The sequence below is a fragment of the Scyliorhinus canicula genome, chromosome 13, assembly GCF_902713615.1.
Source record: "Scyliorhinus canicula chromosome 13, sScyCan1.1, whole genome shotgun sequence".
In the NCBI taxonomy this organism is placed as follows: Eukaryota; Metazoa; Chordata; class Chondrichthyes; order Carcharhiniformes; family Scyliorhinidae; genus Scyliorhinus; species Scyliorhinus canicula.
The window spans coordinates 97,915,362-97,943,246 of record NC_052158.1 but is presented as its reverse complement, the minus strand read 5'-3'; the positions used below and the strand labels follow the sequence as shown (position 1 = coordinate 97,943,246).

Here is a 27,885-nt window from a genome sequence, read left to right as displayed (position 1 = left end):
CGCACTGAACCCAAGCAAATGGGAAACAACGACAACAACCTTGGGCAGCGCTTCTGTTTTCTGTTCCCTCCTTCCCGCCAGTGGTCTGTATCCGGCTCTGTGCCCCATTCAGCCAGCCAGCCAGCCAGCGCGGGCTGCCAAATGCGCGCGGTGCCCAGCTGCGAGCCGCGATGTCGCCGCGCGCGGGCACGAGGAGGCTGGGCGGCGGTGGCGGCGCGCGGCGATGAAGTGAACGCCTGCCACGAGCGGGTACGCACGCACGCGCGGTGCGGAGCGAGAGCGCGCCTCGGCGGGGCCGCGCAGGAGCCGGCGGCGGCGGGTCCTCCTGCCTTGACCGCGACCGAGCTGATGGGGAGCGGGGGCTGTCGGGTGAGTGTCTGTCAGCCGGCGGCTCCGGCCAGAATCCGGGAAGGGAGGGAGTCGGTTCCTGGTTATTAATTATTACCGTTGTTGTTGTTGTCAAGCTGTCGCTTTGACCAATTGCTTCGGGGAAAAGTTTTTTTTTCCTTTGCGGTTGAAAATGTCAGATCGCCTCCCCGGCGGCTGCTGATGGAGAGAGAGCAAGTGGGCAAAGTGTGTAGGCGGGGCAGGACAGGGAGAGGTAACCCTGGCCGTTAATAACACAGCCGGGAGAGGCGAAACGCGGCTTTCTTGTGGGATCATACTGTGCGTCCACACCCGGGGGTTGGGATGTTGTCAGCAACAGTGGGAATCTGCAGTGCTGACACTCACTACACTTCTTGTGCTTGCAACAAACTTTCGCATCTCCTTTGCGGTAACCGCTAAGCACATGTGTCTGTGTGTGTGCAATAAAGCGCACAGAATGTGCGTATTTACACAAAACACGCGGCTAGAGTTTCAAGCAAACGTGCAACTGGTGTGGTGACACATCAGATGCATTAACGGGCTGTGTGCTCGGGCAACTTGTGCAAACGTTGCTGAATGTAATGAACGGCACTGCTTTTGAAATTCCCGATCCGCATTTCCCCTTTCCACAATTACATTCCCCATCACATCCCTTGAGGGCATTGAGCCCCTGATCTTCCGGTAAGCATTCTCCAAGGTGGCCGTCAGGACGCGCGAGCAGAATTGCCGAGCAGAAACGGATAGCCAAGTTCCGGGCACATGTGTACGGCCTCAATCGGGTCCTTGGATTCATGTTGCATTACATTCACCCCCCACCATCTGGCCTGGGCTTGCGAAATCCAACCAACTGCCCTGGCTTGAGACAATTCACACCTCTTTAACCTGCTCCGTCTGGACCTGTAAGGACTTAATTACCTGTAAAGACTCACATTGAAAGTATCTTCTTGCATTTTTGACTTTGTCTACATATAGGTGTTTCTGGAACCTACCTCTTCATTCACCCGAGGAAGGAGCAGTGCTCCGAAAGCTAGTGATTCAAAACAAACCTGTTGGACTTTAACCTGGTGGTGTAAGACTTCTTACTGTGCATTCCCCATCAAGACATTACTGAAGTGATTTTAGAACCATAGAATTCCTCCAGTGCAGCGGAAGGAGGCCGTTCGGCCCCTCGAGTCTGCACTGACCCCCTGACCTACCTCGGCCCGCTCCCCATCCTGTCCTCTTAACCCCACCTAACTTGCACATCTTTTTGGACACTGAGGAGCAATTTACATGGCCATTCCTCCTAACCTGCACATCTTTGGACTGTGGTAGGAAACTGGAGCACCCAATGGAAACCTACTCAGAAACGCGGCGCGGGACGGGGGGGGGGGGGGGGGGGGGTGGAGCAGGGAGGAGTGCAAACTCCACATAGTCACCCATGGTCGGATTTGAATCCAGGTCCCTGGTGCTGTGAGGCAGCAGTGCAAGCCACCCTGCCGCCTGTTCTGATTTTAAAAAAGTTTTGAAATGAAGTTTAAAAAGTTTTGCAAACATTTCCAATTAGTTTTGACAGCAATAATTTCAATAAAGTCAATATTGCATTGATTTTTTTCATTGATATTAATCTTGGACGAGGTGTTGTGGCGCAGCAGTTCATGTCCATACCTCTGATCTAGAAGCTCCAGGATTGAGTCCCATTTTAGGACTTGATGGCGACAGAGTGTGTGTTTATTATGCAGCCAAACAGGTTGAGTATTAATCCACAAATCATTCCAACAGGTCTGTGGCAGGCAGTAAAAATGTGAGTGTCTCCAGGTCAGCCATGCTTGATGCCCCTGAGGTTGTATATTTAGACACTGCCTTCAGCCTAGCCATCTCTTCCAGGAAAGACGAGCTAGGGAAACAAGTAAGCTTGTGCTTTGTCTGCCTCATGTGTCACTAGATGTGGGAATGTTTTATATATATGCTAAAGGAAATTATAATTTAAATGAATTGCACTAAAATACTGTGATTAATTTTAATTCAGTAAAACATTGATGATTCTCTGCCTTAGATGGTCAGAAACAAATAAATTGCAGTATCCTTGGCAACATGTGAACTGGTAATGTGCAGAAATTGTAATGCAATGCATGTTAAAATGCTTGAATTGTTACGTTTGTTGAAGAAAATCTTAGATGCTGACAGGCTTGCTACAGGCAGCATGGTAGCACGGTGGTTATCACCGTGGCTTCACAGCGGCTTCACAACGCCAGGGTCTCAGGTTCGATTCCTAGCTTGGGTCACTGCCTGTACGGAGTCTGCACGTTCTCCCCGAGTCTGCATGGGTTTCCTCCGGGTGCTCTGGTTTCCTCCCACAAGTCCCAAAAGATGTGCTGTTAGGTAATTTGGACATTCTGAATTCTCCCTCCATGTACCCGATCAAGCGCCGGAATGTGGCGACCAGGGGCTTTTCACAGTATCTTCATTGCAGTGTTAATAAAGATTATTATTACAAGTCAATAGGTCTTACGGAAGATTTTAAATTTTTGGGCTCCACATTGTACTAAACTTGATGGCTTCCACCAGAGTAATGGGTCTGTAATTGGCTTCAGTATCCTGATGTAATGTTGGAAAAAGCAGCCGCAATTCCTGAACTTAATTACATATGACATTTTGCTCAGAATGGTGGATGAGGACCTCAATTCTGTGTAAAGTATCTGTCATCAAATAGAGAGCCAATGCACAATGCGTATGCACGCACGTGAAGAATGGTTACTGAGTGAGACATTGGAGGGAAATCACTGGTGGTGCCTTATATGATAAACAATGATGGAACTGACAGTTTGTGTTGTGTATGGTTTGTTGGCAAGCACAGTGTTCTATACAGTGTAAAGTAGTGTTACAGTTATGGCTAGTTCAGAAGGTTGATTGCAATTATCTCTAAATATGCTTGTTTTGTAAAGTATATAATCTTGTTTGCAATTGACATAATGTAGATTGAATGTCTCATAGAATGTTACTCTACTCGTCCAGAGCTGTCATAAGGTTCAGTTGGCCATTAGGAAGGCAAATGCAATGTTAGCATTCATGTCAAGAGGGCTAAAATATGAGAGCAAGGATGTACTGTTGAGGCTGTATAAGGCTCTGGTCAGACCCCATTTGGAATATTGTGAGCAGTTTTGGGCCCCGTATTTAAGGAAGGATGTTCTGCCCTTGGAATGGGTTCAGAGGAGGTTCACAAGAATGATCCCCGGAATGAAGGACTTGTCCATATGAGAAGCGGTTGAAGACTCTGGGTCTGTACTCGATGGAGTTCAGAAGGATGAGGGGAGATCTCATTGAAACATACAGAATATTGAGAGGCCTAGATAGATGGAACATGGAGATGTTTGCACTAGAAGGAGAAACTAGAACCCAAGGCACAGCCTCAGACTGAAGGGTCAATCCTTTAAAACAGAGATGAGGAGCAATTTCTTCAGCCAAAGGCTGATGAATCTGTGGAACTCATTGCTGCAGAAAGTTGTGGAGGCCAAGTCACTTGAGTGTCTTTAAGACAGAGAGAGATAGGTTCTTGATTAATAACAGGATATGGGGTTATGGGGAGTGTAGAAGGGCAAATCCAGGGTGTGCATGTGGCAGCAGGGAAAAGAAGATATGGAAAGGGTTAAAAAGACTGTGTCCACAATCAACAGGGAACAGACACCAATTACCGTAACTCAGATAGCAAACCCAGTCACACCCCAGGTGAGATCTTTCCAAGGCCCTGAAACAATAATAAATCGATAATGTTTAGCCAGGCTCCACAATGTCTAGAGCAGCCATTGTACCTCTAGAAATGAATCAGATATCAGCGAGATGAAACAGTTACCATACCATCAAAATCTGCTTGTCGAACACATCGCTTTTGTATTATAAAATAGGTTAACAAACAAAACAAAACGCACACCAAAATGCTGATTTTATTTTTAACTGGCACATTGGGTGGGATTCTCCCAACGGGAAACTAAGTGCCGACGCCGGAGTGAAAAACGGAGTGTTTCACTCAGGCGTCGGAGGCCGCTCCTTGCCCCCTATTCTCCCACCCCTGGGGGGCTAGAAGCGGCGCCGCGTCATTTATGCGTGCCGGGCCTTGGCGCCGCATAAATTATGTGGCCGGCGCCGCGTAAATGACGTCACCCGCGCATGCGTAGGTTGGCCGGCACCAACCCGCGCATGCGCGGTTGCCATCCTCCCCGCAGGCGCCCCGTAAGAAATGGAGGAGTGATCTTGCGGGGCGGTGGAGGAAAGGAGTGCGTTCTTCAGAGACGCCGGCCCGCCGATCGGTGGGCACCGATTGCAGGCCAGACACCTTTTTAGTCGTCCCCCCCCCCCCCGGTGCTCGATCCTCCCTCCTCCCCCCCCCCCCCCCCCCCCACAGGCCGCCCTCGCAGCGTTCGCGCGCTGTTCACGCCGGCAGTGACCAGGTGTGGTTGGCACCGGCGTGAACACGTCGTATTGGGCAGGTCAATCGGCCCATTCGGGCCGGATAATCGGCGCTCGCCCGTTACAAACCGCGAGCGGCGATTCTCCGAGCGGCCTGCAGTAAATCTCGGCGCGCTGTTTTGGGGGGAGGTGGGAGAATCGCGTGCGGGTGCCAGGGCGGCGTGGTGGGACTCGCCGGTGCCCCCGCGATTTTCCCACCCGACCGGGGGGGGGGGGGCGGAGGTTTCCGCCCATTGTGTTTCAAGTTTAAAGTTTTATATTGACATGAACATGAAGGTTTGTGATTAGAATACTATACAAAACAAATGTTTTGGTTGTTCTCTATCCTAAATCTCTTACTCGTGTTTGATTTTATTTCTATGCACTATTGTTCTGGAACCATTAACCACTTGAAACATTCTGTTACTCTGGATCCTGTCTGACATAATTTTTAAAATATCCATCAAATAGTGTTGATGTTACAATCCAGAAAGCCAGGTTGTGAAGGTTAGAACTCGAGTTAATATTTACACAATACTGTATCATAAGCATTTATTTGGAGTGACATGAAACTCAATCTTTGCGTCCCTGGGTGCTAAATTAGCCGTCTGTAGAGATTGTAACATTGAAGCTACAGGATGTTCCAATACTTATTACATTGATTCCTGCGTAGCAACAAGGGTGGGACCTTCTGAGAATGTTTTGACAGGTCACCAGGTCAGTCCACAGGTCAGTAAACATCAATTCCTGAGACTGTCAATTTAAAGTAATCTGCCATCCAACAAATACCATAAAGACAAAATAGACACGGAGGTTCCAGTTAAGTTAAAGAAAGCATGCAGACTAAGTAAAAAAGTTATTTGGGAAAAAAATACTTCTTTAAAGCAGTGCTCCTCTGTTTAGCATGACCATAAATCTGAAAGTGCGCTTGTAAGCTAGTGTTTGAGTGCACTTGAGAATTTAGGGAGTTGGAATGATGGAAGGTGAGATTAAACCCTCTGAGGTGGGCCAATGTTAAAGCCATCCAAACGGGAGCGACTTTTGGAGAGAATTCCAAGGACAAATTTTCGAAGGTGAAGCTGGGAATCCCTCATAAAAGAGTTTCAACAAGATTGTTTGACTTGGTGTTTACTGACATCTGGGTGGGTTCATGAGAAATCCATGGATTCTGTCCTGGTTGCTTCTGTCATTTACTCTAGTGTGGTGTGCTCGACCACAGTTAGTCGGTTAATTCACATGTACATCATATTTTCTCTGAATGTCAGAGTATAAGATACATATTGTAAATTATTTTGTCTTTTTGAACTTGTATTTGTTTGTTCAAAACCCATGGAATCTTGTGGCTTTATTCCAAAAGCAGGTGTTTTGAATCTCGACCGTTATCTACTTTAAACAAAATATTCTTGGTCCCCAACTGGATCTCCCTCCATGATTTTGGGTCTGGCTAAGGCTCATAATGAGACAAAAGTGTACCTCTCAACCCAACAGCCACAGTTTCAGGCAGTTCCTTTTTATAGGGATGCAAGTGAATCCCCAGTTATTGGATACCATCTGTACACATCTGCACCCGTAGACAAGTTGTTCCAATACAACGTCAAAATTGTCATCTACCCAGCAATGTGGAAAATTGCCCAGGTATGTGCTGTCCACAAAAAGCTTGATGAATCCAGCCAGTTATCATCTCATTAGTCTATTATCGATCATCAGCAAACCTCGAACATCAGCAAAGTAATGGAAAGTATCATCCACAATGGCACTTAAATAGCAATAACCTGCTTACGACCATTCAGTTTGGGTTCCACCAGGGCCATTCAGCTCCTTCTCTCATTACAGCATGGGTCCAAGTATGGACAAAATAGCTGAACTCAAAGAATGAGGTGAGAATGTGCTCTGGACATTAAGGTACCATGTGACTGCGCGTGGCATCAAGGTGCCCTAGCAAAAGGTGGGTCAGTGGGAATGGGGGGCGGGGGCACTCTCCATTGGTTGGTGAGATACTTAGCACAAAGGAAGATGGCTTTAGTTGTTGGAGGTCAGTCATTTCAGTCCCAGGACATCACTGCAAGAGTTCCTCAGAGGAGTGTTCGAGGCCTAACCATCTTCAGTTGCTTCAAAAATGATCTCTCCATCATAAGGTCAGAACTGGAGCTGCTCGTTGATGATTACACAATGTTCAGGACCAATTGCAACAAATCAGATGAGAAGCAGCCCGTGTCCATCTGCAGCATGGCCTCAACATTTAGATTTGGGTAAATAAGTGGCAAGTAACATTCATGCCAGACAATGACCATCCCCAAGAAGAGAGAATCTAACCATATAGAACATAGAACAGCACAGAACAGGCCCTTCGGCCCTCGATGTTGTGCCGAGCAATGATCACCCTACTCAAACCCACGTATCCACCCTATACCCGTAACCTAACAACCCCCCCCCAAACCTTACTTTTTTAGGACACTACGGGCAATTTAGCATTGCCAATCCACCTAACCCGCACATCGTTTGGACTGTGGGAGGAAACCGGAGCACCCGGAGGACACCCACGCACATACGGGGAGGACGTGCAGACTCCGCACAGACACCGACCCAGCCGGGAATCGAACCTGGGACCCTGGAGCTGTGAAGCATTTACGCTAACCACCATGCTACCGTGCTGCCCTCTTTTTTTTTTTTACAGTGCAGAACATATGCCCTTCATTCAATGGCATTACTATCGCTGAATGGCCCACTATCAACATCCAGTGGGTGGCATGGTAGCACAGTGATTAGCACAGTTGCTTCACAGCTCCAGGGTCCCAGGTTCGATCCCCGGCTTGGGTCACTGTCTCTCGGGAGTCTGCACGTTCTCCCCGTGTCTGCCTGGGTTTCCTCCCACAGTCCAAAGATGTGCAGGTTAGGTGGATTGGACATGCTAAATTGCCCTTAGTGTCCAACTTATAGGATAGGGCGAATGCTTGGGTATGGGCTTTGGTAGGATGCTCTTTCCAAGGGCTGGTGCAGACGAGATGGGCCGAATGACCTCCTTCTGCAAGGTAAATTTTATGATCTATGATCCTGGGGGTTAACATTGATCAGAAGCCTAACAGGCAGCTATATAAATACTGTGGCAGCAGGGCACATGAGAGGCTAGGAATTCTGCCGTGAGTAACTCAGTGCCTGGCTGCCAACTGTAAGGCACAAGTCAGGGGTGTGGTGAAATACTCTATACTTGCCTGGATGAGTGCAACTCTCAACAAGTCTGAAGAACCTTGACACCATTCAGGATAAATCAGTCCACATGATTGACACTCCATCAAACTCCACTTTAAACTTCCATTCCCTCCACCACCAATAAACAGTGGTGGCAGTATAGCATCTACAAAATGCACTGCTGCAACTCACCATGGCTCCTTCAATGGCATCTTCCAAACCTGTGATGTATTTCTAAGTCAGAATGATGTGTGGTTTGGAGGAGAACTGCAGGTAGTGATGTTCCCATGTGATCGCTGCCCCTGCCTTTCTTGGTGATGGAGGTCATGCATTTGTAAGTTGCTGGACTCACAATAGTTTTAATCCTTTCTTGCCTTCTCTAAGCAACATGCACAGAATAAGTTCAAATGGTAGTTGTTCTTCTATATTCCCTGGAGCCTACATTAAACTAATCCTTGGAACAATGGGGAAAAGGAGAAAACAGTAAGAAACAACTACTGCTTTCTAGAATTTTAAAATACTCACCACTTAGCATTGACAAAATCACTCTTACATCATATAGATTTGTCTGTGTTATTGAGTTTAGTTTCGGGGCTTTATCTCTTTACTGCTAAAGTTGATAAAGCGATAAGAGATGTGACTACTGTTCTTATGTTGACTATAACTTATAAATGTGCAAAATAGCATCCAAAAGATTTCAGAGATCCCTTCAGTAGAAAGGTTTTGTAACGTCACTTAATAACATTTTCAAATCTAGCTCAGCAAAATCAGGATGTTTGAAAGTAATACTTTATAATAATAATCTTTTATTGGCACAAGTAGGCTTACATTAACACTGTAATGAAATCACTGTGAAAAGCCCCTAGTTCCACATTCCGGCGCCTGGAGAATTCAGAATGTCCAAATTACCTAACAAGCACGTATTTCGGGGCTTGTGGAAGTAAACCGGAGAACTCGGAAGAAACCCACGCAGACACGGGGAGTACATGCAGACTCAGCACAGACAGTGACCCAAGCCGGAATTTGATCCTCGGACCCTGGTGCTGTGAAACCATAGTGCTAACCCACTATGGTACCGTGCTGCTCAGCTAGTACAGATTCTAGTTGCATTCACTGCTGTAGTGAAATCCACTTGCGTATAGAGATGACTTGGAAAACATTCTCATTTCATGCGATTTCTATTGCAACAATTTTTCTATTCTGTTTACATGTAGCAGCGATGCTGTACTAATGATGTAAGCTGGGGAGCTCAATAGTGCTGTAATTGTGTACTGGCTTGATAATCTTTTGTGTTTACTCAGATTGAGATGCAAATGCCTTCCATCTCTTTAAAATTAAGAAAACAAAACATACATTCACAATTTAATCTTTTCCTCACATAACAGTAATCAATTTATTTCTTTGCAATAGGGGAAGTGGAATTGAGAATTCTGATATTTGTATGTTGTACCTTTTGCATTTACAGCACTCCATAAGTATTCGCTCTTCAGCTCATTGCATTTGGATACTTCCCAGCTCAACTAGAAGTCAATTGCAGTTATAAGGGCCCTTCCAGTTAATTCCCTGTTTATTCCTTTACTTCCCCTTTCTTTAATTTTTGCCATTACATTTTTGATTCATGGCTAATTTAAAAAAAAATTTAGAGTATCCAATTCAATTTTTCCAATTAAGAGGCAATTTAGCATGGCCAATCCACCTACCTTGCACCTAGGTTGTGGGGGTGAAACCTACGCAAACACGGGGAGAATGTGCAAACTCCACACTGACAGTGACCCAGAGCCGGGATCAAACCTGGGACCTCGGCGCTGTGAGACAGCAGGGCTAACCCACTGCGTCACCGTGTAATAGACATATGTCTTTAAGGCAGGTGACCTGTGTGTTTAATTCAAGTAGAGTATTTCAGCAGCAGGAAATATCACTGCTGGTTCAAACTGGTGCTGTAGATTGACCGGCACCAATGACAGAGATTGGCTGGGACTCGGTTTGATTGATTTGGATGGTGGCAAATGATATCACCCAAAAGGCTGCGTTCTGCCCAGTAACAGATGATTATTGGATCTGATCCCACTGATATGGTTAAAAGACCTTGGGAGCTTTCAGTTTTGATTATGACAGACCAATGAAGAGATCCAATTAAAACCTCTCCAAAAAGAGCCAGCTAAACTCTTTCGCAAAAGCCTACTGTGAGGGCTGTAGTTGTCTCCAGAAGGAACCAGCTAACACTCTCTCTAATAAGCCTGAGAGTGTTGGATTCCTGAAATTACAGGGCCTAACAGCCAGCTACGAACTGAAAGTAAGGTTGATGAAACAGGGATTCTGTGCTCACTCAGCTAAATCGCTGGCTTTTAAAGCAGACCAAGCAGGCCAGCAGCACGGTTCGATTCCCGTACCAGCCTCCCTGGACAGGCGCAGGAATGTGGCGACTAGGGGCTTTTCACAGTAACTTCATTGAAGCCTACTCGTGACAATAAGCACTTTTCATTTCATTATGTGTACATGATACACACACTAAAAACGTACTGTGATGAAAGCATGCAGGGAACCATCACCTGAGAAAAGAATATTTTTTCTCTTTCACTAACGCTTTTTCCCCTTTTCCACTCCTTTGTGTTTGGCTGCCTTGTGTGTTTACAAGATGGGAAGACAAGTTAAAATAGGAATTGGATACTTATTGGCCAACTGTATTCGCTACGTGTTTCATTGTAGTTCTCGTAAATAAACAGTAATTATTTTTAAACTAACAAACCTGGTGACTGTAATTATTGGGCAGCGAAGGGCCAAAAACTCAGAATTGTTTAATAAGAATTACTGGTTAATTCACTTGTGACTCTGGGACATGTGGGGCTGGAACTGCCAAGCGTGTTGTATCAATGTGGAAAAAGTGTTAGAAATTGCCTCTGTTTTTCTGAGGAAAATTCATTCAAGTCCTGTTTCTTCCAATCGTGCATTTTAAGAATGATGTTGAATCGAACAGGGGCAGCCCAACGAATGCAGTATAACACCTATTCTTCCCAGCATGTCTTTTAAAAGCTGAATAGTTTTAATAAACTCCATACCATTGTGAGTATGCAACAATGAATAAAAAAATGTTTTAATGCCTTTTCTCAGAGCCAAATGCAACTAGTCTTAAAACTAAGCTAAAATACTAATTATACGAGCCCAAGTATGTTTGTTCTTATGGATTTCATATTTTAGTATTGCATATTTGCTTCAATCTGTGTAATGAATATAGTGCTATATATATAGTGCTGACTTACTGTATTCTACAGTAGCAAATTAATTTCTATTATACGTTGGATCCGCCTTGCAGTAAACCTTTCTATTCTGAAGATCTTATGCAGAAAAGGATAAATTGTTGCAAGTGATGCAGCTGGCAATAAAATTACGACTTAATGATGGCAAAAAAGGCAAAGGAACACATAAATGACCTATAACATTAATCTGTTTAACAGCCGTCTGTTGAATAGCAGCTTATGAGGCACACAATTTGTTTTCAGATGCTAGAACAGCATGAGACCATCATTAGTGTAATTTCTGTTGGCTCCAAGCTTCAAATGACTTTTGGGCCTGTATTTCACAAGATGTTTGGACATCACAGCTTCTAAAATGTATGATGAATAGCTGCCATCCACTGTAATTTTTTCACTTTTTCACTTGGCTAATCCAGTTTTGCCATGAAACCAAGTTCAAGCTCATAATCTTTTGAAGTGTGGAGTCAATGCCCAGATCTCCTTTGGATTAATGTAAAGTGTCATTTTTGGAATCCATATTAAGACTGCAACAGCTTCAGGTTGAATAGACACTGTTGAAACAACACATCGTGGTTTCTCTTCATCACGTTCTCAGTGGCAATACGTAACTCCTGATTGGAGGATGGCTTCATGGCAGTGGTCGTCTTATATGTTTCAAAAAATAAAACAAAACCTTTTAAGCAATTCCACTATATTGTGCAGGCGTTCTGGTCACAGTCAATTCTAAAATGTTGGATAAAATATCATTTTACTAAATGTACAGTTCTGACATATCCCATTTAAACACATTGCAAATCACTAATTTGACCAAGTATAATGTGAGTAGAACTTTTCGTTTACACTTTGGAGTTCTTGTCAGCCTTTTTTATAAGCCTGTTAAATATATGGAGGAATCTTAATTAGCTAAAATCAATCCACTTACACCTGATTATCCATCTGTACTTGATTCCATCTACACAAAGTACTGGATGCATTGTGAACATTGTTTGTGAGGCGCTGTGTCATCTTTCAGGAACTCATCAATTGTCGGGAGGTTCTTTGGCTTCCAGTTCTAAGATTTGAGAATTGGAGGGATAATATGCTGAGAATTAAAAGTCTCCTTCCTGTAAGTAATTAACTTAGGGTTTTAGAGGAATTTAGCCAGAATAATCTTTGGAATAATGAATGATATTTTGTATTCTAAAAGTTTGATTTCCAAAATGTCTTTGGGTTCTGCATGGAAGATTAGAAAAGGCCAGATGAGATAAGATTATTAGGCAGATGGGTAATAGTTTAAACTCTCATGAACAAAGAGTTACCAATATGAAAATGGATCTGAACAGGGCCGAGCTATGAGTAAAGCTTCATGCGGCTCTATGTTGGGATCATTCATCATTTTTGTTAATGATTTGGCGCATTAAAGGAACCATCAATAAATTCACAGATGGCACAGAATTAATAACTCTTAAGCTGATTTCCATAAATTAAATAAGTGGGCCTGAGAGTGGCAGATGTTCTTCAAAGTGGGTAAGTGCAGTGTAATAAATATAGGGTTGGGAAACATGTTTGGATATTTATAATCTGCAGGGATATGTGATAAAGATAAAGAAAGAGACCAAAGAGTAGTAGGAGATAAGGTCATTGAAGGACATAAGTATTACTAGAAAAATGGAGAGAAGAGGAATAACATTAGGCCGTATTGCTTGGATCATCCAGGTATAACATTTTAAAAATACAATATTTAGGCTGTGTAATTAAGACTTTGAATGTCTGCACTGCGCCTGTATGGCTTCTCTGCATGGTGAAGAATATTTTGTTTCTGGAGAAGGTCCAGAACAGGCTGGTGCAGAATGATACCTCAAATACTAGTATGAGCTTTGGGGCTCTTAGTTATCAAGATAAATTCCAAGAAAGTCTCAATATTAATGGGGTGAGTTCAGGGAAACACGCTAGCATGAGGAAATGTCAGATATGTGAAGACGGGCAGCACGGTGGCCTAGTGGTTAGCACAACCGCCTCACGGCGCTGAGGTCCCAGGTTCGATCCCGGCTCTGGGTCACTGTCCGTGTGGAGTTTGCACATTCTCCCCGTGTCTGCGTGGGTTTTGCCCCCACAACCCAAAAATGTGCAGAGTAGGTGGATTGGCCATGCTAAATTGCCCCTTAATAGAAAAAATAATTGGGTAATCTAAATTTATTTAAAAAAAAGATATGTGAAGACCATATGATTTTTAACAGCTGAATCTCATATGAATAATCTGACAGATATCTACTTGACAGCCAGCAAAATTGACAGCCTGCCTGACGAACAAGAGGACAAATACGTTTCATGAGACGGCAAGAGGCAACCTGTGGGGGTGGGGAGGAGGGGCGGGGCAGGAGAGACTAGGGTGAATTGTTATGTGTTCTGTTTATAATAAGTTACAAATAATCACACTTTAGATTCTGTTTCATTGAGTGAATTTCTTTCAGCTTCCCATGTGGCTGGTGGACTGGTAGACTGATACATTGTTATTCAGCACATGACTGGAGTTCAATGTTGAATGTGGCACCCTGGGACATATATTTACAGAATGAGTTCTTAGCTCTTTGCAAATAATATAACAATCTAACATCCTTCTTTCTTGAAAATTATATAATGCCTTTATATCAAGATAACTTTTCCAATCATTAACTCTTTTCTAAATTGGAGAAGATTAGCAATGGCATTTATAAAAAAACTGAAAACTTTTAGATAAGTATTTTCTGGTTGTTTTCTTTCCTCAGAAAAATACTATATTGGTGGTATTGCTTTGGTGGTAGGATGTTGTGCCTCCATCTTGAGGATTTGGCATTTATGGCATTCAGTAGTGTATTGCTAAAGTGTACAGGCGATGTAGCTGTTGTGGACATCTTACTTGATATTGATAATGTTGTGTCATTTACTGGTAACATTATTGATATTATGCTGCTTGTTAGTAATGCAGTTGATGTTACCTCACTAATGAGTGATGTTGCTGGTGTTGGTGGTGATCTTTTCTGCTTCTCCAGTTTAGGTGGAGGTTAAATCTCTGATTCTTCCTATTTGCTTATCGGTTTCTATCTCACTGATGTGTGACCTTGGAGTCTCAATTGTACCAATAATGTTTGCTAGATTCAAGGTTTCATGAGTAAATCCTGTGCATATACAATTTGTCTTTTTACAACTCAGACAGCGGTCGAGCATAAAATCAAAATACTACAGATGCTGGAGATCTGAAATAAAAACAAAACATGCTGGAAAACCTCAGCTGGTCTGGCAGCATCTATGGGAAGAAAAATGGTGTCAGTGTTTCGAATCCATTATCACTCATAAGTAGAGTCATATTGGACTCAAAGGCTTGGCTCTGTTTCTCTCTATACATGCTGCCTGATCTGCTGAGTTTTCCCAAGGATTTAGCATGCTTGTTGAAGTGTTGACCACCTCCCACCTGTTGATGCCTGACTTCCTCCTGGTCACTGGAGGGAGCATTTTGCTTGGCCAGGTTGTCTTATATTTTGCTGATGTTAGAGCTTTGCATGTGAATGTTATTGTTTTCTCTCTTGTACTAGAGATACTCCCAGTCCTTTTGTAGAAGCATCTATTTTCAGAGCAACAGATATTTTTTCTGTTGTAATGTGACAGATTTGTCTCCTTGCATACTACTACTTTTAGTTTGCTGAAACTCCTTTCGTATGACTTAGACCAGTGGTACTCGACGTTTTTCATTTCATGGAACTCTCTAGTTTTATTTTTATTTCTGCTAGTACTTTACATGGGGGATGAATCATTGGTTTCTTTGGTGGGCCAACAGTGATGTGATACTCAAAAAATCTTCAAAACATTCAACCCTCTGGGTACATTTGTACCTGATCTTTCTTGCTTTTCAAAGTGTGTATCACATTCAACCTTCAGTATCACCTACTTCATCTGATGGTTTGTTGGGATGAGTTGTTATCTCCACAATTGCTCAATCCCAGATTAGCAGGGCTATCTGTTTCAGTGCTTTAAACATACAGTTAACATATTTTCCTTCAAGTGTCCCTCTGTTTTGGATTGTTCCTTTTAATTGAGTCTCAGTTGCCCCTCAAACTGTGACCATGAAAGATCATCAGCAGAGCGATTTTACTTATTACTTAGGTATCAAGCTTCAGATTTATGGTTGTAGGTTTATTAATCACCTTCTTCCTGATTTGTCTGATAGTATGAATTTCTTTTCTGTGTAAACTGTCGCTTCCAGCCATTTCATGGAGTTGGATGGTTCCTACATCTATTTCATTCTAAAATTAATCATCATCTTCCAGACTATGGATGTTTTGGTTGTTTTTACTTTTCATTTGTCCTGTTGTTCGTCTCTGATAACATGTTCAACACCACCTTTCTTTGTTCTACATTTCTTAGTGATCGGACATTCCACAAGGTCTGCAATTTGATCTGTGTGTGGGACATTTTCTTCTGTCTGTGAACTCATATTGTCTTCAAACGTTCTTGCAAACTTTCTGTCTGATGCTCACTCAATTATGTTGCCATTTCACTGCAATAACCCTGCTAACTTCCTCTTGATTGAACTCAAATTTTGGGTAGTCAGCATTTTCATCTGTCTGCTCATGGCCTCATGTACTTTGGCAGTGTCGACAGCCTGCAATATTGTGAGCTTGTCCTTTCCAATCAATTACTTTTCAACTTTGCAGAGCCCCAAATGACCTTATCTAGCAGAATTTAATCTGTTACCTTGAATTTCCATTTTCTGGCTGCATTTTAAATCTTGTTTTGAAATTGTTAGCAGGCTCATCTGATTCCTGCCTCAGAAGTTGAAATTCATCTCGGTAGATCTGATATTTTGACTTTGGCTGGGATTCTGATGTTAGCTTTTCTCAGATCCCAGCTATTAAACAAATGTAACTCTGTCTCTCTTGCCCACAAATGGATGGAGTTGAACATTTTCTCTTTCCTAGTGCCTTTTAGAAAGCTACTAAATGTTTCACTGCACTTTTGTTTAAATGACTCAAATGACTCTTCAACATCATCAGTCTCCCAGAATATCATGGGCTAGAAATGTATCTTTATTGCTGCTGCAGTGATTTTATTTTCATACAATTCACTCTCTGTCACATATTCAGGTTGATTGTTAAATAAAATTCATCATTAAATTTGTTCAAAATATTTGGGTTTCTCCCATAGACAACTGACGCCACCATGTTATATCTTTTGATTCCCATAAGTTAGTAATAATAACACTGTAGACTTATGATGCTGGAACATCATTGAGTGTATTTCTTTCTATCTCCGTGTGATTAGTGAACTGATAAGCAACATATTGTTACTGGGCACATGACTGCAATACGACAGTGCATATGGCACCCCAGGATATACATTCATGTAATAATTAGTTCCTAGCTCCTTGTAAATAATATCACAATATACATGGAAGGGCTGAGTGGCGCTGAAGGCTTTCCTGTGAAACCTGAGATTGGAGCTGATCTTCTGAACTTGGCAAGTCAGCATATCCCACCGCCAATTTGCTGTTGGAAATTCCACAGATTAGACCTCTGCTTCACTTATTGTTAAATTTAAATTGCAGAGATTATGATGTCATCTGGGCACAACATTTAAAATATGTGAAAATATACCTCCTACCTTTTAAAGCTATTTGATGACATGATTTGTTCGTGTTAAATTTTAAATGAGTAGAAAGGGTTTGGGTTTAATTGCTTGATATTGATAACTTAATCTCGGCCATTTGCTACTTTGTTTTGTGGGGGCTAGGAGGCATTTAAAATTGAGTTCCACAAGTTTTGTATAATTAGAAAAATACAAGCTTTGTGGAAAATGATTGAGCTTTTTTAAAATGGTCAGAGTATTGGATAGGTTGTGAGAGATGGAAAGGGATGATTTATCTGTACAAGGTGCTGAGGTAAACAGTTAGTCTTTTTGGATGGAATCATTGCCCTCTGGGACAGACTACCTAAACATGTAGGTCTACTATTTGACCAAGGCATGTTCAGGCCAAGTAGAATCCGCTAAATAGCAGGAGTCTGAATAATTTCTAGTTTTCCAAAAGAAGCTTGGCAAATAGGGACTTCCAAGTTTTTATCAACTTGTTACATTGGACTTATTCAGTTTTTGCTGTGTTGCTTTTCATTTCCCAAATTGAAAGGAGGGCATAGAATCCCTACAGTGCTGATAGGCCATTCGGCCCATTGAGCCTGCACGACCCTCCGAAAAAGCTCCCTACATAGACTCAATCCCTCGCAAACCCGTAACCTCACGAACACCTTTGGACACGATCAGCCAATTTAGCATGGCTAATAGACCTGTCCTACACATCCGGAGGAAACTCATGCAGACACGGGGAAAAACATCCAAACTCCACACAGTTGTCAAAGGTCGGAATTGAATTCGGGTCCCTGGCACTGTGAGGCAGCAGCACTAACCACTGTATCATGGGTATCTTTAATAATGCAAGTAGACTTGCCACTGGGAGCTGGGACTCTTCCCACTAAGCTCCAGATAATCTTGCAAATGAGTGCCTCAATGAGAGGGAAGCCTTAGTAGGGAAAGAAACAAAAATGGTATCGCTGCATATTTCTAGCCGGCTAATCTTTAGCAGTATCGTGTACACACCTGAGGTCCTTAATCCTTAGTCTGTGCTGATCTATGTCTAAACACTTTGGGATTTGTTAAATGGAGCATTTCCCGTGGAGAGTGCGTGCACAGCGAACATTTTAAGATCTCTAAATACCGATAACTGGATTTGGAAATTTTCAGTCCTGTTGATGTGCTGTCTGACACGAGCTAACCAAATAAATTGTTTCTGTGGAAAATTGAACATATACAATTGTAAAGAGTTACAATTCAGTGGCATTTACTGTTAATACGATCCAAACTGGTTGATGAAGTGGAAACCAAGTAACAACAGTTTTTCTTTGTTGAGAAGGTTATTTTTCAGCCTCATAGCTCTCCTCCTACACAGCCAGCGTCCAGCAACCCCAATTTTAAATTTTATTCCTTTCTCAGAGTTACAAAGCAGAGTTGACAAGGCAAACCCCTAATCCATCTCCTTTCTTGCTCCAAAAACTAATTCATGGTCTCCACCAAAGAAACACAATGGATCCAAGCTGACAAGAACAGACGTTACACCTGATCTTTAGCTTGATCCTACATTTGATCGTAGCCAAAAGGCCAAGCAGCAATTTTCAATTTTTAAAAAAATTCTAATTTCACCATCTGCCATGGTGGGATTCAAATCCAGGTTCCTTCAGAGCATCACCCTGGGTCTCTGGATTATTAGTCCAGTGACAATACCACTATGCCATCTGCCTGCCTTTGTTGCTGAAGGTACTTAATTCAGCAATACCCTTCATCTGTGTATCCTAACAATATAATTACCATACCATTAACATTATTATTAGTTAACGTGTATATATCACAGTGACGGATGCTAAATGCATGCCATTGGGCCATCTCAAAACAATTAGAGATGGGTCAATAATGCAGCCTTGCCAATATACCAGTGAAAAAAAGTAAAAGTTATGTACTTTGTGTTGGCATATTATGTTAACAGAAAGTTTACTTGTTTGCATCATCACCCTCTAAAGTTGCATTTTGTCCTGCCCCACCATTGTATTGATGGTATTGATATTCTATCTATTTCATTAAAACTACTCGAGTCCTGTGTACAAATGATCAGATTTGTTGCCAAGTTGATCTGTTACCCGCTGCACAGTGGGTTCCTCTGGAACTAAGATTTGTACATAGTGCATTATTAACATAAAGCAATAATTAAATAATTTTAAAAGTATATTCAGAGCAATAGAATTTATATTTTAGATCCTTTTTAACAATAAGATGAATGTGACCTTTTCATTTTCACTTTTTAGGCCTGCATACAATCAATGATGAGACTCAAAAGGCAACCAAGCTTTGTAATATTCCACATAATACTGCTGTGGTTTCTTCTGACTCTGGAGCTTCTCAGCAGTTTACCAAGCGAAGAAGAGCTGGTAATCACAACTAGTCAAGGAAAAGTAAAAGGAACTCCATTAAACGTCCTTTCAGGTTCAGTCACTGCCTTCTTGGGTATACCATATGCAGAACCTCCCATTGCTGGACTTCGATTTAAGAAACCAGTACCTAAAAGACCCTGGTCTGGTCTGTTGAATGCAAACACAAATCCAAATACATGTTATCAGTATGTAGACAGCTCTTCCCCTGTTTCCTCCTGGGAGGAAATGTGGAATCCTAACTCACAACTTAGTGAGGATTGTCTGTATCTTAATGTGTGGGTTCCATCGCCAAGACCAAGAGCAGCAGATGTTATGGTATGGATTTTTGGTGGGGGCTTTGTTTCGGGTACCGCTTCCCTAGCAGTTTATGATGGAAGATATCTAGCTCACGTTGAAAATGTAATTGTAGTTTCTATGAATTACAGGTTAGGTGCTTTAGGTTTCTTTGCTTGGCCTGGTAGCCATGATGTTCCTGGGAATATGGGTTTATTTGACCAACGTTTAGCACTTAAATGGGTTCAGGATAATATAGTAGCATTTGGAGGGAATCCCAGAAGTGTGACATTGTTTGGAGAGAGTGCTGGAGCAGCTTCAGTGCACCTGCATATTCTTTCACCTGCAAGCCATGCTTTGTTTACGAGAGCCATATTGCAAAGTGGTTCTGCCAATGCTCGCTGGGTTGTTTTAAAAGCTACTGAGGCAAAACGTAGGGCTGCAATTTTGGCCAGCAACCTTGAATGTCCTTCCGGAAATGAAGCAAAGCTAATGAATTGTCTTCGTGGTAAGCAGCCCCAAGAAATAGTAGAGAAGAGTCTGGGAATCTTGACGAATAACATTTTGTCTGGGTGTGTCTTTTTACCTGTAGTTGATGGGGATTTCCTCACTGCCCTGCCTGAAAAATTAATTCAGATGGGTACGTTTAAACAACTCCCAATCTTGGTAGGTGTGAACAAAGATGAAGGGAGCTACTTTTTGCTGTATGAAGCTCCTGGCTTCAGCAAAGATACAGCCAGTCTCATTACACGTGAACAATTCCTTAAGGGTGTAAGGATATCTATTCCTGAAACTGATGACATGGGCCTAGAAGCTGTTGTTTTCGAATATACAGATTGGACTGATGAGAATAATACAACAAAGAATCGTGATGCTTTGGTTAATGTGGCTGGAGACTGCAATTTTGTATGTCCACTGCTGGATTTTACTGCTAAGTTTGCTGGACGTGGAAATACTGCCTACGCTTATTTGTTTGACCAGCACGCATCTAATGCAGCATGGCCTCCGTGGATGGGAGTTATGCATGGCTATGAGATTGAATTTGTGTTTGGAATTCCTCTTAAAGAAGGGTCCAATTACAATATGGCAGAGAAAACACTCAGCAGAAACATGATGCACTACTGGGCAAATTTTGCAAAAACAGGGTAAGTCATCAGTTTACATGAGCTGTATGCACATTACTACATGTGTAACTACAATGCTGCTTTAATTGTTACATTGGCTGTCTTACTTTATGCATTGTGCTTTAATGATTATTTCAGTACCAATTTGTAACAGAGAACATAACCGGAGTGGGTGGAACTGCAACCACCTTGTTCCATTCTTATCATCAATAGAGAATAACCATCCATCAATAACCTATCTTCCCATCCCTGCACCATTACCTCTGGTCACCCACCAGGATGTTTCTCATTCATGTGCTGCCTCTCGGCCCCACATCCGCTTCTTTTTTCCCTTATTTTCTGATGACCTTACTGCCTTTGCCAGTTGGCATTCCTGGTTAGGGCTGTGAGGGAATTCACTTTGTAGTGAAAATACCATACTTTCTGCCATAATGTAATGGATATATGTAAGTAAGACTTCAGAGCACAGAATTAAAGGTCGATATTGTTGCAATGCACATGAAACCAGATCAATCGTGACACGCAAGTGGATCATAAACCAAGGCAGCACGGTAGCCTTGTGGATAGCACAATTGCTTCACAGCTCCAGGGTCCCAGGTTCGATTCATGCTTGGGTCACTGTCTGTGTGGAGTCTGCACATCCTCCCCGTGTGTGCGTGGGTTTCCTCCGGGTGCTCCGGTTTCCTCCCACAGTCCAAAGATGTGCAAGTTAGGTGGATTGGCCATGATAAATTGCCCTTAGTGTCCAAAATTGCCCTTAGTGTTGGGTGGGGTTACTGGGTTATGGGGATACGGTGGAGGTGTTGACCTTGGGTAGGGTGCTCTTTCTAAGAGCCGGTGCAGACTCGATGGGCCGAATGGCCTCCTTCTGCACTGCAAATTCTATGATATCTATGATAAACCGATCGGCTGAGTTCACAAATCAACTCACTGACAACTCTACAGGGGTTAAAGCATTTGACACCAGGCTTTCTAAAATATCAGCAAAATCATTATCCTACCTTTCACTGATATTTAGGCACTTAACGAGTTCTAGTTAAAGAATTGTAGTTGTTCAGAGATGCATTTTTCATATTATGTTCCTGCCTTTTTTGTAGCAGGTGGATTTAATTATTTTTTTTCCTCCTGTTATTTCAAAGTAACCCAAATGAACCCGAACTTCGCGGAATGCAGTGGCCTAATTACACACCGTCGGAACAAAAGTATATAACTTTAAACGCAAACACACCAGGAATTTCTATGAAACATCGTGCTCAGAAATGTGCCTTCTGGAATCAGTTTCTTCCCAAACTCCTTCTAAGGACAGGTATGAAAGACATATTCCAAAACATATATTGATAATGTATTAAATTATTCTTTCGTGGGATATTTTCTTCTTGAGTTACTGCAATCACATTGGGTCCATTGGGCGTTGGAATACCTATTGCACTGTTAAAGAGGGAGTTCCAGGATTTTGACCCGGTGACAGTGAAGACATAGCAATGTCATTGTAAGTCAGAATTGTGTGTGGAACTTGGAGAGGAACTTGTAGGTTATGGGGTTCTCATATGTTTTCTTCCCTTATCCTCCTAGATAATAGAATTTGCAAGTTTGGAAGGTATTGCGGAGCCTTGATGGATTGTTGTAGGGAACTGTGTCTACATTAAGCATTACTGCTACTGTGCAGGGTGGAGGGAATGAATGTTAAAGGTGGATAGTGGAGTGTCAATCACTATTTTTGATAAAAAAAATATTTTTCTTGGTGTTTCTGTACAATGTATAATTGCATACTAATTATTTGATTTCCCATGAATAGACCACAGAATGGGAATAGAGGGATACGGACCCCGGAAGTCTAGAAGATTTTAGTTTAGACGGGCAGCATGGTCGGCGCAGGCTTGGAGGGCCAAAGGGCCTGTTCCTGTGCTGTACTTTTATTTGTTCTTTGTTCTAGTTCAATACCATAGAACACCATAAATGTATATGCCTATTAATTTTACTCCATTGAAACACAATTAGAGATTCAATATGAAGGTTTTGGACAGTGGTTAGCATTGCTGTCTCACAGCGCCAGTGACCCGAGTTCAATTCCTGCCTCGAGTGACTGTCTGTGTAGAGTTACTACCTTCTCCTCATGCCTGCATGGGTTTCCTCCGGGTGCTCCGGTTTCCTCCCACAGTCCAAAGGTGTACTGGTTAGGTGGATTGGCTATGCTAAATTGCCCCTTAGTGCCCAGGGTTGTGCCTGTTAGGTGGGGTTGCAGAGATAGGACGGAAGCCTGGTTGGGGTGCGCTTTCAGAGGGCTGGTGCAGACTCCAAGGCCAAATGGCCTCCTGCACTAGAGGGATTCTATGATTCTGAGAAGTAAATGCAACAAAAGCTAAATAAAAGTTTGAAATATTGTGCTCAATAAGATTAGATATTTAATTCATAATTATTGTTATGATCCTTGACCAGACACGAGGACACGGGGGAGAATCCGGTTAGGGACATCTTGTTTAAAGTAAAAAAAAAGTTTTGGATTCAAGACAGCTATTGGATAGGTAAATGGATTACGGTAGAATGATGGGGTGTAGATTAATTTGTTCTTAGTGTAGGACTGTATTTTTCTATGTTCTATGTTCTATCTGCTTTTGGAATAAGGCCATAAGATTCCACCAGTTTTGAACAAACAAAAACAAAGTTTACTGTACGTTCAGAAAGATAAAACAATTTACAGTATGCATCTTATACTCCACATTCAGGGTAGGTATGAGGTACATGTGAGTTAACAGACAAACTGTTCAAACAGAGGAACTCGCCAACATTGAGGGCATTTAAAAGTTTATTGGATAAGCATATGGATGATAAGGGCATAGTGTAGGTTAGATGGCCTTTAGTTTTTTCCATATCGGTGCAACATCGAGGGCCGAAGGGCCTGTACTGCGCTGTATCGTTCTATGTTCTAGAGCACACTACAGAGTAAATGACATATGCACACAAGACAAAATCCATGGATTTCTCAAGATCCCACACCAGCATCAGTAAACACCAAGTCAAACATTTCAGTTGAACCTTTGTCTCATGAATTATTCCCAGTTTAGTTTTGAAGATCTCTCTTCGGTATTCTCTCCAAAGGTTGCACCCACATGTATGGCTTTAACAATGGCCTACCTCACACGATTTCAGTCTAGCCTTCTAAGATTCCTTCTCCCTGTAATCCTGTGTACACTCAAACACTAGCTTACAAGCACAAGATGTATGGCTGTGGCAAGCAGAACACCACTGCGCCAAAAGGTACCTTTGCCCAACCGCCCTCTTTATTTATAGTCCGCTCCCTGCAGCTCTTTAATTTAATTCAACTCTGACCTGTTTCAGTCCATTTTGGGTTTGTGATACCTGTTGGCTGGCCTACTGCCTCAAACTGACTGCCTCAAGATAGCTGTCCACTGACCCTTGAATAATCTGGAAACTTATAAAAACACTGGCAAAGGGTCCAACCCTTGTTACTATGTAACTAGCATTGGAGCATCTTGAACCTTAAATGTTACAATTTCTGCAGACTGAGAATTTAACACATCAGTGGATGCCATAAAATTGAACATATTGTATGAATTAAAAATATGGACGAAGATAAACTATTTTATTTCCATTAATAAGTAATTGATAATGTCAGCACGATGGCGCAGTGGTTAGCACTGCTGCCTCACGTCGCCGAGTACCGGGTTCGATTCCGGCCTCGGGTCACTGTCTGTGTGGAGTTTGCACATTCTTCCTTTGTCTGCATGGGACTCGCCTCCGCAACCCAAATAAGTGAAAGGTAAGTGGATTGGCCACGCTAAATTGCCCCTTAATTGGAAAAAAAAAGAATTGGGTACTCTAAATTTATTTTTTTTAAAGTAATTGATAATATTTCTATACAGTTTGAAAATTATCTGAAATACTTGGGGCTGAGTGTGTATTGGATTTTGGAATTTTTCGGATTTTGGAATATACTGCGCATGTGCGGAGCGCATTGGAAACTGCGCATGTGCGGAATGTTGGCAACTGCGGATGTGCGGTGCCCGTTGGGAAAAGGCCCATGTGCGGTGAGTGTTGGGAACTGCGCATGTGTGGAATGTTGGGAACTGCGCATGTGCGGCGCCTGTTGGGAGCTGTGTATGTGCGGCGCGCATTGGGAACTGCGGATGTGCGGCGCCTGTTGGGAAAGGCCCATATGCGACACACTTTGGGAACTGCGCATGTGCGGAATGTCAGGAACTGCGCATGTGCGACACGTGTTGGGAGCTACACATTGCCCAGGAGCCTTGCGGGATTTCCTAATCATGACGTCACATCGACAACGGATTTTGGAATTTTTCTGAATTTCCGATAAGGGATGGTCAACCTGTCTTCAGGTATTTTCATGAATCAAGGACAAATTACTTAAGAAATTAATACACCACATTCAAGATTGTGAGTGTAATTAGTATTGTAGATTTTATTAAATGCATGCCAACTAATTAGGATCCATCCAAGTTATTTTTATTCCTAATTATCATGAAACTTTGGAATGTTTTTGAAATTAGGCCAACTAATATGCTAACTTCCCATTTTTCAACCAATTAGCTCCTTTCCACTGTTTGGACACCTCCACTAGTATTGCAGGTGCAGAGTTTAAAGGCTGGCAAAAAGTGGGCTTCATCTGTGAGTCTGCAGCGTGCATATGATGAACTACAACCCATTTTCCGTCAGGGTTGCAGTGGTATCGGCCTATGTCTCACCGTCTCAGTTTGGTTAAATCCGAAAACAATGCACTTGTCAACTTGCTCAATTATTGCAATCATATTTAATATAGTACCCGCTTCTCTCTTTCAACCATCCCATTAAAGCTACCAGTTTTGTCAATTTAATATGATATTCCCCACTGACTTGTTCACTCTGCTGACCAGGAAGTTTGTTGCGCTTTTGGGTTCTCAACAAACATGTGGTAACAGGAACTCTAGGCGACCATCAGTGGATAAGAGCAACAGAAAATTTATTTGGAGGCAAAAACTGTTTATAGAAACTATAAAGGAACGTTACAAGACCAGCAAACGGCTCCAACTCTTCTCCCAGACTGGCTCTGTTCTGCAGCTTTTAAAGACCCTCAGAAACCATGAGCGCATTACCCTGATAGGCTGGGTGTCACATAACCTCCAGGTTTTCTGAGGCATTGGTGATCCCTGATGTTTGCTGCAATTTAGCTTGTAATGTTTTTATGTTGCATGCCAAAGTAATTCTTGTGTGTAAATCAATTATCATTGAAATCGAAATATCTAACTGGTTGGTCTTTAATCTATCTGGTAAAACCTTGTGGTGGTATCATTTGATACCTGGCGACTCTGAAAAGCAATATCGTCATTAATAACTGTCATATCAGTATCCAGTTAGAAAGAGCAACATTATTGGCGTCTCCGGTGCGAATTGGCAACACCGTGCAGACGCTGCGACAACAAATGAACGGACATCACGCAACAATCACTAGGCAGGAATGTTCCCTTCCAGTCGGGGAATACTTCAGCATCTAGGGCATTCAGCCACTGATCTTCGGTTAAGCATTCTCCAACCAAGGCGGCCTTCAGGACGCGCGACAACGCAGAATCGCCAAGCAGAAACTGCTAGCCGAGTTCCGCACATATGACTACGGCCTGCCTCAACCGAGACCTTGGATTCATATTATTTCACTACACTCACCACCACCCCCCCCACCCCGCCCCACTCCCCCCTCCCGCCCCCCAACCACCATCTGGCCTGGGCTTGTGAAATCCTACCAACTGTCCTGGCTTGAGACAATTCACACCTCTTTAACCTTGATTATCTCTCTCCCCAGTCGCACCTGTAAAGATTTAAGTAGCTGCAAAGACTCGCATTCAAAATATCGTCTTGCATCACTGACTTTGTCTATAGTTGTGTTTCTGGAATCCACCTCTCCATTCACCTGAGGAAGCAGCTGCGCTCTGAAAGATAGTGATTCAGAACAAACCTGTTGGACTTTAACCTGATGTTGTAAGACTTCTTACTGTGCCCACCCCAGTCCAATGCCGGCATCTCTACTTCTTGATTGGAAAGGATATTTTTATGCCCACAAACGGATTGGTCTTGCGGGCACTGATAATGTCTCCAGGAAGTTTAAAGTCATCACAACTTCCTCAGGGACCAGTAAGGACGGAGAGCTTACGGGCAACGAGAGACTGCTCAAGGCATCGGTGTGACATATCTGGGATCCAGGCCAATGCTCCAAGGTATTTTCATAGGCTGACAGTAGCAATGCCCAGCCTTATATTCGGGCAGAGGCAATGGGGGGAACTGCCTTATCCTCCTTGAATAATCCGAAGAATTGTGATCCGTCACCCACCTGAAATGCCGTCCATAGACATATTGGTAGAATTTCTTAATGCTGAACACGACTGCCATGCCTCCTTTTCAATTTGAAAGTACCCTTTCTCTGCTTCGGAGAAGGTTTGGGATATATAAGCGATGGGCCTGTCGGTTCCATTGGGTAATCAATGAGAAGGAACGGCACCAATTCCATATGGAGACGTGTCGCAGGCGAGGGCAAACTCTTTTTGAGGGTCATAATGAATCAGTAAACTAGTGGACTGAAGACTCTGCTTTACTTGACTGAAGGCCTCCTCCCGGGATGCTTCCCAAAACCATTTCTGGTGTTTCTTTAACAAGCATGCAATGGCTGGACCCCATCTGGCAAATAATGATAAACTTGTTTCCCTTATAATGGTCACTGAAGCCCCAATGTCTACTTCTACTTCCATCTCTAAAGGACTTCCATCACCGCAAGACAAATTAGTTTGTTGACAAGTAGCACAATGGTTATTGGAGCCACCCAGCCCACTTCTATGTGGTTTATGTTCCGCTCAGTTGACTCCATACTGTGAACAGCTGCCAGTTCCCCCCCCCCCCCCCCCCCCCTTCCTGTGCTGTGCAGGCTCAGTTTGTCTCTGCATCTATGCCTCAAGTGACCTCTTAAACAGCATCTGAAACACTCGGCTTTTTGGAACCTGCACCTGTTTGGGGCACGGCTTCCTCCGCAACAAAAACATTCATTGAAATTTGACATCCGATCAAGGTGACAGCTACTGCCCAGGTCGCTCTCTGAGTAAATCTTCCCCTATCTGCGCTGTGAACTTCGGTCCTGGTGCTGCTACTTGTGGCCCCTTGCTCCAACTGCTGGACCTTGCTCCCAGGTATGTTTTGCAATTCCTGGGTGCTTTTCGCAGCCCCCTCCATGGAAAAAGCTACTTCCATTGTCCTTTCCACCAACAACTTATTTTGAATAGCCATGAT

At 42.9% G+C, this 27,885-nt stretch overlaps 1 protein-coding gene across 3 annotated transcripts in view; it reads left to right on the top strand.

Moving 5' to 3' along the window:
* The first annotated feature begins 268 nt into the window (after positions 1-268).
* LOC119975757 (cholinesterase-like) overlaps positions 269-27,885 on the top strand; it is a 44,274-nt gene continuing 16,657 nt past the window's right edge. For 2 of the 3 annotated variants that reach the window (XM_038815579.1, XM_038815578.1), the window contains exons 1-3: positions 269-369; positions 19,082-20,625; positions 21,744-21,910. In XM_038815579.1, coding sequence (XP_038671507.1) covers positions 349-369; positions 19,082-20,625; positions 21,744-21,910 — 1,732 coding nt within the window. In that variant the 5' untranslated portion in view covers positions 269-348. Of the gene's footprint in view, positions 370-2,127; positions 2,255-19,081; positions 20,626-21,743; positions 21,911-27,885 lie in introns of all 3 variants that reach the window. The other variant, XM_038815580.1, reaches the window with a different exon arrangement.